At 57.5% G+C, this 12,034-nt stretch overlaps 1 protein-coding gene across 1 annotated transcript; it reads left to right on the top strand.

The window, feature by feature from the left end:
- Positions 1–863: 863 nt before the first annotated feature.
- Positions 864–3,521, top strand: FMOD (fibromodulin; the record flags this gene model as incomplete). The annotated part of the gene is made up of 2 exons (XM_080633033.1): positions 864–1,854; positions 3,370–3,521. 2 exons carry the CDS (start codon positions 864–866, stop codon positions 3,519–3,521), a joined length of 1,143 nt encoding a protein of 380 aa, XP_080489159.1.
- Positions 3,522–12,034: the final 8,513 nt, after the last annotated feature.

The raw sequence follows: 12,034 nt of genomic DNA on the forward strand, positions 1-12,034 counted from the left end.
CAAGGCTGCTCTGTCTGCTCCAGGATGAGGAGCTGGGATGAGCTGGAGCCTCCCGTGGTGTGCTGGCCACAGCACCCTGCGTATGGCACAGGGCATCAGCAGAGCCCACCCAAGCCAAGGGGCTCAGGGATGGGGTTTGCCTTGCTCTGCCCTGGCTGTGAGCCCTCGGCAGGGTCCAAGCACCAGGTCTGGTGATGGCTCCTGGTTAACCTGGCCTCAAGGGGCCGGCGGCTGCTGCCCCTTTTCCTGTTGGGAAGCGGGAGCTTGGAAGTGATTTCCCTCCAGAAAGGCAGGAGCTGTTTACCAGGATTCATCCTGCGCTGCCATGGGGGAAGGGAGAGCTGGATGGAGCCCACAGCAAAGCCTGTCACCAGCCAGCAGAGCATAAATAGAGCTGCACCAAAACATGCCTTGAGCTCCAGCAGCCTGCTCCTGCAGCTCCCACCCTCCTCCCCATGCAGAGCCAGTGCTGGTGAATCCCGGGCATCTCTGGTGTCCTTGCACAGCTTCAGACCATGTGTCCTGTACCTCCATCCTCAGCTGTACCACACATACCCACAAGTAAGGGGGTTGCAAGCAAATACCCCCTGGGATGGAGGTTTCCAGCAGGCCTAAGGGGGACAATCAGGTACCTGCAAACAGGGGCCATGTCTGCGGCCACATCTTTTGGGTAGGATTCCCTCAGGTCCTTGGGTTTTCCAGTTCTGCTTCCAGGCGCCACCAACCCCATGCAGGGCTATGGGCACTTCCAACCCCACTGGAGCCCTGGGACACAGGGTGCAGGTTGGCTGCCTCCAGCCTCAATGCCACTGATGGGTTCCTCCTCCTTTCTCCCCCCCCCAGGTCCCTCCAGCACCAGCACCATGCACTGGGCCCCCATCCTCATCCTCGCTGGGCTCTGTGGAGCCTCCCTGGGCCAGTACAATGAGGAAGAAGACATGGCTTGGTTGCAGTACTACATGCGGCAGTCCCGGATGTCCTCCTATAACTATGTACCCTACTACGAGGATGAGAACGCCCCTTATGCGTATTCCTACCTGCCAGCTCCGGACACGGAGGCAGAGCCCGGGCCTGAACCACAGCAAGCATCTTCCTGGCAGTGTCCCCAAGAGTGCGATTGTCCCCCCAACTTCTCGTCAGCCATGTACTGCGACACCCGGAACCTGAGGTACCTGCCCTTCGTGCCCTCCCGCATGAAGTACGTCTACTTCCAGAACAACCTCATCACCGCCATCCAAGAGGGAGCTTTCGACAACGCCACCGAGCTGGAGTGGTTGGCGCTGCACAACAACCGCATCTCCAGCGAGAAGATGGGCAAGAGGGTGTTTGCCAAGCTCAAAAGCCTGGAGAGGCTGTACATGAACAACAACAACCTGACCAAGATGCCCAGCCCCTTGCCCCGGTCCCTCAGGGAGCTGCACTTGTCTTACAATCAGATCTCCAAGGTACCCTCCAATGCCCTGGAGGGACTGGAGAACCTCACGGCCCTGTACCTCAGCCACAACTACATCTTTGAGATGGGAGCATCCCTCAAAGGGCTCAAGTCCTTGATCCTTGCTGATCTGAGCTACAACCACCTCAGGAAAGTCCCCGACGGGCTCCCGATGGCTTTGGAACAGCTCTACTTAGAGTACAACTACATCAACACCATCCCTGATGACTATTTCAAGGTCTCTCCCAAGCTGCTCTATGTACGGATGTCCCACAACAGCCTGACAAACCAAGGTCTCTCCACCAACACATTCAACAGCAGCAGCATCCTCGAGCTGGATCTCTCTTACAACAGGCTCCAGAAGATCCCCCGGGTCAGCACCAACCTTGAGAACCTTTACCTGCAAGGGAACCAAATCAATGGTGAGCAAAAACCCATCCACCAAAGCAGGGAGGAGCCGGGGATGGCGGTGGGATGGGGAGATGGGGATGCAGAACCTCCGCATGGGGCTCTGCTTGGGGTAATGAGCAGAAAGCTGGAATATTGGAGACTTCTTGATGGCCCTCAGCAAGGCAGGAACATGGCCTGTTGTGTCCCAGCACACCACAGCAGTGCTGCACAGCACCGCACTGGGTTTGCTGAGCACTCAGCAGAAGCCTGGTTAGAGAACAGAAACTGTGGGTAGAAGCTGATGCCCAACCCGGGGAGGGGACTTCACCTTTAGCTCAGCATCGCACCCATCACCAATAGAGCAGCCAGAGGTGGGGAGGGCCCCATGGTCACTACACATGGGAACACTCATCCCCCTGGACAGTGCTAATGCAGGGGACAGGGATGGAGCAGCACCAGCACCCTGCGGGGCACCAGCACAGCCCATAGCCCCAAACCCCCTCCAAGGGCTGGGTCTGCAGGCAGGGGACACATCCCTGCTAGGGCTGGGACAGACGGGAGCTCTGGGTTATTAGAGCCATGAATGCAGCATCTTCTGCCAGGGCCAGAATTCCCTCCGTGTAATACACAAATAAATAAAAGGAACAGATTGTTCTGGGGCTGCTGGTTATAAAAATAAGCCAGGAAAAAAAAAGCAACCCAGCCAAGGAGAATCCTGGGAAAATCCAGGTTTTCTGCTCCCATCTGCCAAGGGCAGGATCATCCCGGAGCAGCGCGGGACCCTCAAAGCAAGCCTTGGGACGGGGAGAGGGATGTGTCAGTGCAGCCGTGGGCTGCTGCAGAGGGAACACAACCCAGGGAGCAGAGAAACACAGATCCAAGAGCAGATTCCCAAGTGTTTGCTCTCCGTAGCTGTTAACGCCTGCCCATAAATGCCATGGAAGCACCACGGAGCCCCCAGCCCGATGCAGGGTTGGGGTCCCTCAGCACTCGCTGCGTTCCCCGGCAGCAGCCGGCCTGGAGCTCTGCTGCCATCTAGGCGGTCGCTTCTCGCCCAAATCCTGCACAAAGCATTTGGGGCTGGTTCCATCTCCTCCATAGCCAGCCCCGGACTGGGATGGAACGTCCCTCAGTGGTGCCTGGAGAGGGGATGTCTGCGGGCATGGGGTGGGGACAGGGATGTCCAACCTCCTGGACGTGCTACACAGTGCCCAAGCCTGCAGGATGCAGCGTATGAAGCCTCAGAAGCTTAAATCACGACAAGCTGTGGCTGCCCTGTCCCTGGCCAGGTTGGACACAGGGGCTTGGAGCAAGCTGCTCTAGTGGAAGGTGTCCCTGACCATGGTAGGAGGAGCTTTAAGGTCCCTTCCAAGCCAAACCAGGCTGGGATCCTGTGATAAAGCAGCTCTGAGGTCGGTACGCTCAGACCCATCTCCAGAGCATCTCCCCCTTGATACCTCTCGCCTCTCTCCCCCGAGCTCAATCACAGGGCACAGGGGCTGGGGCTGCAGCCTCTTCTGAGCTCTCCATCTCCCCTCTCCCTGCAGAGTTCTCCATCAGCAGCTTCTGCACCGTGGTGGATGTCATGAACTACTCCAGGCTCCAGGTCCTGCGGCTGGATGGGAATGAGATCAAGCGGAACGCGGTGCCCCCCGACGCGCCGCTGTGCCTGCGCCGAGCCACCATCATCGAGATCTAACCCGGCCCCGGCCCCTTCCCCAGCTCAGGACTTGGCTCCCCCCTTCCCGGGAGACCCTCACCCCTGTTTAATGCAGCTTGACACGGTTTGACTTGGCTTCCGCAGCAGCGCAGTCCGGGTGCTCCAACACCAGCTCGCAGGAGCTCTTGTCCCCCCTCCGCTCCCTCTTCCCAGCTCTCTGGCCATGCAGAGTGGGACATTCCCCCTCTGACCCCCCCAAGGTGCTGCACCCATTCACCTTCTCCCCCTGGTTTGGGTGGGATGCAGCGGGATGGGATGCGGCTCATCCCGCCTCCAAACACAGCACGGAGCATCTGACCCCATGGGGAGGGGTTTGGGTCCTGCAGAACCACCAGATCCAAAAGGACTCGCCCCAAGCCTGCAGGCCCCAGGAGCAGCATCAGGATGGTGGGAGATGTAAAGGGTTAAAGATACCCCAGCACCCCTCAGTCTTGGATGGGGAAGAGCAAATCCACTCTTTCCCCTCTATCTTTCCCCCCTTCCATCTGCTCCAGAGATAAAGGAGAAACTGCTGAGGTTGGAGAGCAACACCCTGAGAAACAGCCACCAAGGGGGGCTCACACCTTGCCCCAGGCCACCAGTTTAGGGCAGGATCAGGCTCGTGGGATGAGGCAATTCCCGGTGCCACCATTCCCAGCTCCATCCCAGCTCCAGGGTCTCCCAGTTACAACATCCATCACAACCCCATTGCAGTGACTTGGTTCCTTGGACGGTTTAGTTTGGGAACCAAAGGGGCAGCTGAGCTTTGGGGCTGACCTGCAAGAGGTCACCCAAGACCCTCCGCATTTAAACTGCATGCTGACACTAGGCACAAACCCAACCCTGTGCTACCACCAGCGCATGAGCTCTACATCTCATACCCCCCAATAAAGCCCTTTCTGTAACCGCACGCACCGTGTCTGAGGAATCCCAAAAGCAGATGCCAGAGTCTGGGAATGGGGGCGGCTCCTGCACACCAGGGCTTCTCCAGGCTGGATTGGTTGCACCAGCCAGGATATGTGCAGCATCCGCCTTCCCCACAGTGAGGAGCTGCTGCTTCAGCACATCCCAGATGGCTCCGTGCATATTCCACACATGGAAAAGCGTTGGTTGCGAGGGAAGGGACGGCGGCACCGCCGGCACAACGCTTCTGGTCCCCATTCTTGGGATGCTTTCACGTTCTCCTGGATCCCAAACGAAAGGGACCCCACTGCACACCCAGCCAGCCCTAGGGGCTGTCACTAGATGCCAGCATTGCCTCTCACACATGGTCCTGTCCAGGCTGGAAGGGTGGCCCTGGCCAAAACCATAGCACCCATGGGTGCCCACCACAGGCAGCACTTGCTTGGGTGAAGCTGGGCTGAGACATGGGGTGAAATCAGCTCCCATTGGGAAAAAGGGCTCAGGGAAAGGCAAACCCGACCCTGCTTTGGGATAGGGAGAGCAGAGCCATGCGCTGAGCTCCCTCGGGATATCCCAGAGCCCTGCAGCTCCAGTGCAGGATGGCTGCAATGGGTACCACAGCCCACCATCATCCTCCTCTTCCTGTGGGCAGCACCCAGCAGGCTGGGTGGGAAGGGGACAGACCAGAGCTGCAGCCCCCAATCCCACACCAACCACATCCCTTCAGGAGCAGCAGGGGATGATGTTTGCAGGCTCCGTCTAAAACAAACCCATCTCCTCCATGGGGACCCAGCAGCAGGGCCTGATCCCAGCTGAGCAAACCCCCAAGAGCAGCAACCACTCGATGCTGCTTTATCCACACAGGGATTGCTGATTTACACCAGCTGGGGCCCCGCATCCCACGGGGTAGAGGTGATGGGGTCAGTTCCCCCTGCCCCACTTCTCACTATTCAGGCCCCATTGGTCCTGGCCGAGCCCACGAGTGCCCAATCACCACCTTGTTGTGGTGGGGCTGGCTCGTCCCCCTCCTCCTCCTCCTCCTGTTGCTGGGAGGAGATGCAGTGTCCAGGGGGCCCCACTGCCTGCATCCCACCGGGAAGGAGGAGGAGGAGGAGGAGGGGGGAGCTCAGGGCTTTGTCCAGACCCACAGAGCAGCATAAAGGAGGGGGGAAACCCCAAACCAACCAACACAAAGAGCTCCCCCGGCCCCTCGGGGCTGTGCCCCGGCACTGAGGCTTTGTGGGGCTCCCACAGGAGGCAGCAGCAGCTGCTGCCCCCCCACCTCCATCACCCCCTGCATGAGACCCAAACCCCAGCATTCCCATAAGGATGGGCAGGATTCCCTCAACCCCCCCACATTTGCTCTCTGCTTCTTTCCAGCCTCTTTCCCCCCACATTCCTTCACTCTCTTTTATCCCTTTGCAGCTCCAACCCTTCCCAAGCCCTTTACAAACATCCCTTCAGGAGCACGCTTCCCTGGGAAGCGCGGGATTTGCGCTTAACAACAATCCCGGGAGGTTTTTTACCTTTAGAAAACGGGTTTGGCCCAACTGCCCCATCCAGGGACATGGGTTCCAGGCACGGCCCCATCCCTGTGCTTCCCTTTGCTCAGTTCTTCACCTCAAACCTCGGCTGAGTGGAGGGGACAAAGGGGCCAGCGGCTGGGTCACGGTGCCACCACCACGTCTGCAATGGGCAATAAAGGTTGATTATTAACCAGCTGCTTGGATCCAGCCCATGGGAAGAGATAAGGAAAGTGCAGAGGCAGCGGGGAAAGGGGCCGGCACAACAGCAGGATCCCAAGGGATGAGCCTGTTTCACAGGGACAAGACTGAGGCTCGGAGGGACAGGGGGGTCCTGCTCTTGCTGCTCCACATCGGCAGCAAATGGGGATGGGATTCTGGGAATGGGGCAGGAAATTCCCGATCTGTTCAGCTCCTATTCTTGCCTCCCCTTTTGTTCCACTGCCATCTGTCCCGCAGCACGTGCGGGAAATACCAAGCCAGGCTTTGTCCCTGTTCCACGTCCCAGCCCTGTGCCCTGCATGTGGGGCACGGGCTCAGCATCGCTCCTCTCCCTCCCTCTCTTAGGGGGGGCTCATTGCTCTGACACCCCAACCCTCCATAGCATCCAGGAGCGTGGCCTCGGGCTGCAGCTGAACCCCATCACCGGTCATTCCAAAGGGGATAAAGGAAGGAAGAGGGAAGCTCAGTGCTCCTCACACGGGCAGAGACCCCCGTCAGGCTCCTCTAAGCACCCCCAAAACATGGCCTGTGCCTTGGGGGGGGGGGGGCAGATCCCAGCCAGTCCCACTGCAGAGCCCCCCATGGGGACCAGGAGGGGATGCTCTATGGGACCGTATGGGGTGTCTGAGCCCCGACCCGGCCTTTTAACTCACAACAAAGCCCTGGAGGAGGCAGCAGGGGCAGCTGCTCCGCTCCAGCCCCAGCCTTCTCCTGCTCTGCTTTATCCGGTGCTATAATAGAAACAAACTCCCTGGTAAAAGGGCATTGTCAGAGGGAAAATGGGCCTCTCCCTTCGTCTGGCAGCTGGGAATGCCGGCGACAAGCGGGGCTTAGGGATATTGTTGCCTCCAGCCTGTTTCCAAGAACACATTTCCCGGAGGTTCCCCAAAGGAGAGGGTGTTGCATCCCCCTGCCATTGACACGGACAGCTCCCAGGGATACCCATTGGGATGAGGCCCTGGCAGAGGGGATGGGGCAGGTACCAGCCCCACTGAGGGATGCTCCAGCACCTCCTGACATGAGCTGGTGGGTCCTGAGGCTCAGACCCCAGCATCACCCTTAAATCCTTCTTCTTCTAGGCCATGGGGCTGGCAGGGGAGTCTCAGCTCCTTGCACGCTGCCGCCATGGCTGAGATGTGGCCCCATGCAACCTTCCTGGATCAGTGCCACGGTCCCACCTCGGAGCTGGGAAATGCACTTCCAGGACACGCAGGGCTCGTCCCAGCTTCCAGCTCCAGGCTGGGCCCGGAGCCGGGGCTCAGCAGGAAGCAGATGATGGCTCCAAGTCCTGAACAAAGCCCAGGCACCGCTCCATGAGGAAGCACAAACAGCCCCGGGACAGCCTCTGGCTGCTCCCACCATCCCCTGCCCTCTCCTCATTGCTGCTGCCAGGGTATAGGATCCCTCAGGGATGGGGTCACAGCATCCCTTGGGATGAGGGGCACGGCATCCTTCAGGATGGGGGCACTGCACCCCTGGGGACATGGGGCTTCGTGTCCCTCAGGAACAATGGCCATGGCATCCCTTAGGGACAAGGCGCATGGCATCTCTTAGGGACATGGCCACAGCACCCATTGGGGTGGGATGCTCCCCACTGAGCACCAGCAGCCGCAACACGGTGTCGGGGCACCTTGCGCTGCCGGGTGCAGTGGGGGGGGGGCACCGGGGATGCTCAGCACCGCGTTACCCAACACCACAGCCCCCTCAATAACAACCACCGCTATTATCCCACTGAACAAGAGGCGCCGGCCCCCCCCCGGCGAGCCCTGCCCTGACCCGGGCGCTGCTGGGGCCGCTCTGCTCCCCGGGAAACAAAAGGTGCAAAGCTCAGTGGGGCGTGAAAGGAGAAAGAGAACCCGGCCCCGGCGCGCAGATGGCAGCAGTTGTCCCCATGCACCAGTTGCTGCCGCCAACAAACCCCTTTTATCCCCTAATAGGTCGTAAAGGAGAGGGATGGAGCCGGTCCCAGCACCAGGGAGGGGGCTGGGATGGATGGATAGGGATGGGGATGGCTACAAGGAAGATGGAGAGGGGCTTTGGGCGAGGGATGTAGGGACAGGACAAGGGGAATGGGTTTAACCTGCCAGAGGGGAGATTGAGATGAGCTCTTAGGCTTAGAAAGAACTTTGAGGGGCGGGGGGGGAAGAAGATCCCCTGGTACTAACCCAGCCTGTACACCAGGAACCAGGATCCTGCCAGCAGGAAAATGATGAGCAACCTAAGAATAGAAGCTGAGTCAGTTACTAAAAGGCTGCCAGGGGCTGGTTGACTCCTCACGGGATACTCCATGGTGTAAGAGCTGTATTTTTGTCTCACCTTTCCAATGATGCTGCCCCAGATGCCAGGCAGGGACCCCAGCACGATGGGTCACAGAGCACCGTACACTGGTCCTGCCGTGCCAGAGGGAGGAAGGCCACCATCATCTGCCTTCACCCAGCCTTTGAACCAGGATGACTCCTGGGGCACCAGCTCCTCCTGCCATCCCTGTTCCACCAGCAGCAGCAATTGGGGTGTGCTCATGGGAACTAATGAAGGGCTGAGTTCAGACAGGAGCAGAGATCACCCCATGGGTTGTTTTCCTCTCCGGGGTGGCACACTATGGCCAAAGCAGCTTTGCCCCCGCTTGGGGACAGGCCCATGCCCCCAGTGGCACAAGGACCCCAGCAGGCTGTGATGGGATTTAAGTACTACAGAACTCCATAAAAATGGAGGTTTGGGCTGCAACCAGCGCAAGAGGGTTTAGAGAAGGGCTTTAGATGAGGTCAACTTGAAGAGGAGAGCAGAGAGGGGTTGAGCACAAGCTGGACATCCCCACCCAAGCAAGCAAGGCTGCAGCCACAGCCTCTGGTGCAGCCAAAACAGGATCCGCTGTGAATCAACCCAGCTGCCTTTGCCATGACAGGCCCAGAGCATCCTCCACTGGCTTGAGTGTTTGAGCCCCGTGATCCCTCACCCTTCCTCTGCCAAGGATTCCTCAGGGATGCTGAGCCAGGAACTGCCCCTGCACCACACTCAGGTCATTAATTGCTGCATTGGTGCCATTCCCAGGGCTGGGCACTTGACCACATAACGCCTTCATGCCCTGGCAGGACACCAGATGCCTGCTCCCCAAGCCAGAACCGTGTAGTCAGCACAGGGCAGGACACCCACAGCCCCGTGTTAGTCACCAGACCCATTCCCAGCCTTCATTCCATGGGTTCGGAGGGTCAGGGTGAGAATCAGCGTGGTGACAAAGCAGCTTCTTTCTAAAGCTCCTTGACACACCTGGATATCAGGAGTCACCCATACTTAAGCCAAGCCCACAGCACTCCCGAGCGTGGGATTTGGGCTGCAATCCCAACCTTCACCCTCTCTTCCCGAGCTTCCAACAAGAAACCACGGATCATTTATGCTGCTACATATTTATTAAAGTAACAAAAGCATCTGACAAAGGATCTGTACATTCTGGCTATAAAAAGACGTCTGTACAGTGAGAGGAGCCCTCCACGTGTAGCTTTACAAACTCACTCCCCATTTGCACCGAACACAAAAGCAGGTCCCGGTCAACAGTCCAGCTGGTAAAAACCCCACCAGGAAACCCCCCAAATCCATTGTCTCCATACACACACACACTCAGCACCACGGTGGAGCGTCAGGCTTGGAGGCAGAAGGCAAGAGAACAGCAATTCACAGCTTTAACCAGCTACAAGAGAGGAATGGGTCATACCCCAAGGTTGGGGTTTGAAGCCAAAATCCAACACCTTTACCATGAGGCTCCTCCACACCAGGGACAAAAAGGAGCCTTGGCTATTTTAGTTGTGGAAGCGAGGGCATGTTAAGGGCAATTCTAGTGTATTCCTTTGGTGTGGGCTGCTCCTGAAGAGCTCTTCTGGGAAGAGGAAGGGAAAGGAGACAAAAAGGAGGAACATGAGAACCAAGAATCCAAGGAGGTACCAGCCTGCAGGAAACTCCCCGTCTAGCCAAGGGGTCCAGCAAAGCAAACACTGCCTGCAGCTCTCACCACGTGAGCAGGTCCAAGAAGCACCAAGATCCCTTTTCCTTGGAAAGGGAGATGACTTTTTGCAAGCTCCCAAGTGCTCCCCTCTCGGTGAGGTCACCTATTGCACAAGTTCACCAAGGGGAAAGCCCCAAGTGCTTCAGTTCAGCTTTGCTGACAGGAGACATTCAAGTGATGCAGAGGGAAGTGATGCAACCCCAGAGCCACCGTCTGCTATTCCCATTCCAAGGACAAGCAACTCCCCCACTTGACATTTTCAGAGGGCTGCTTTTCCAGGTCTGGAAGTCAGGATTTGAGGCTTACAAGAAGCTGAGCTTCCTTTAGGGGTCAGAGATGGGGACTTGTGCTGGATTAGTCTTACCTATGAAAACCCAAGCAAACAATTGTGGTGGTTGGAGGCTTCCTTCCTCTCCCAGAGCACCCCAGATGTGGAAATATATTGCACAAAGGTCTGAGAACTTGATTCATCACAGGCTGGGCAAGAATGACTCTGGTTAGACCAGTCAGTGCCAGGTCAGAGAAGAGGGAGGTTAAAACCCATGGGGCTGAGAGACAGAGCTGGGAAAGCTTCATTACAGCCACCATGGCCAGGTCCTGCTTCCTCAATGCAGGATCACTGGAGGGAGGAGCTGGTAAGTAAAAAGGCAACAGACATCCAACACCCTGGGAAAGGCTCATTCCCAATAGGTCAAGCTCCTGGGGCAGCACTTTCGGATCCCACCCCATTGTAGGTTTAAGGGCCAAATCCTGACCATCACTGGGGCAGTCTCCCTGAATACCAGCACCCCTGGCACTATAAGAGGAGCTTTGCCTGAATAGACAGAGCACAGGACCAGGCATTAATTGTGCAAAACTTGTGTACCAAGAGATGAGAACCAAGTGATGCCCCTTACCAAGGTGTCAGCAGAGACAGCTCCCAGGGACAGCCACATCACCCACAGCAGGAGGAGAAGGAAGGGCTGTGACTTTAAAAGCAGCATTAGGACACCAAAGCATCCAACCACCCCACATAGAGGAGGAAGAGACCCCCCCCAAATACTTCTGATTAAGGGAAAAGGGGGTTCTCACACACCAACCTCCACAGCACAAGGTGAGTTGCTTCAGCTCTTCTGGAGAAGTGACTCGGCAAGTCATCAGCATTGGATTAGGCAGCTTTCACAGGAGGCCACACAAGAGTCGTGTGGGTCACGGGCTGGTGTCTAAGCTGCACACAGCAGAAAGGCTTTGTAACTCACAGCTGCTCAATGACTCAGGTAGCAGGGAGCACCAGGACCCAGCAGTGCTCCAGTGCTGCAATATTTGTCTTGGGAACCGTCTCTGCACAGCCTGAGCCCCAGAGCATCTCTGCCTTGCTCCACTTCACAGGACACAGATACCCACGTGGCCCCCTTCAGCAGCAGATAGGAAAGACGGAGGGGATGGAGACAGGCCACGATCCCCCTCACTTTGTGCTGGGAGTGGGGCAGAGCAGAGCTGCAATACTCACAAAGTGGGTCCAGAGATGTGCAAAGGCAAAAGAGAAGGATCCAGGGTCCCCAGCATCACCCATCCCTGAGGTGAGCTTCCCACAGACACTTTATCCAGGCCCCAGAGAGATCAGACCAGCTGAGGAGTGAAGTTAGCAGAGGGAAGACAGCAACTCCTTCATCCCTTCCCCAACACTACAGCAATACAGCAACAGTGCTGGGTACCGGGGTGGTGAAAAGGTGACACAATCAGCCACTACCAAGCCACACTTCCCAGCCTGGCTCTTCCCCCTCATCCTCCATTCCAAGCTGCCCAAGTGACCAAACCAGCCCCAAATTATCATCCAACACTAATTAGGTAGATATTGGCTTCAGAATAAAAACTCGTAAGCTTGCAACAGC

This window comes from Psittacula echo (assembly GCF_963264785.1).
Source record: "Psittacula echo genome assembly, chromosome: 22".
NCBI lineage: Eukaryota > Metazoa > Chordata > Aves > Psittaciformes > Psittacidae > Psittacula > Psittacula echo.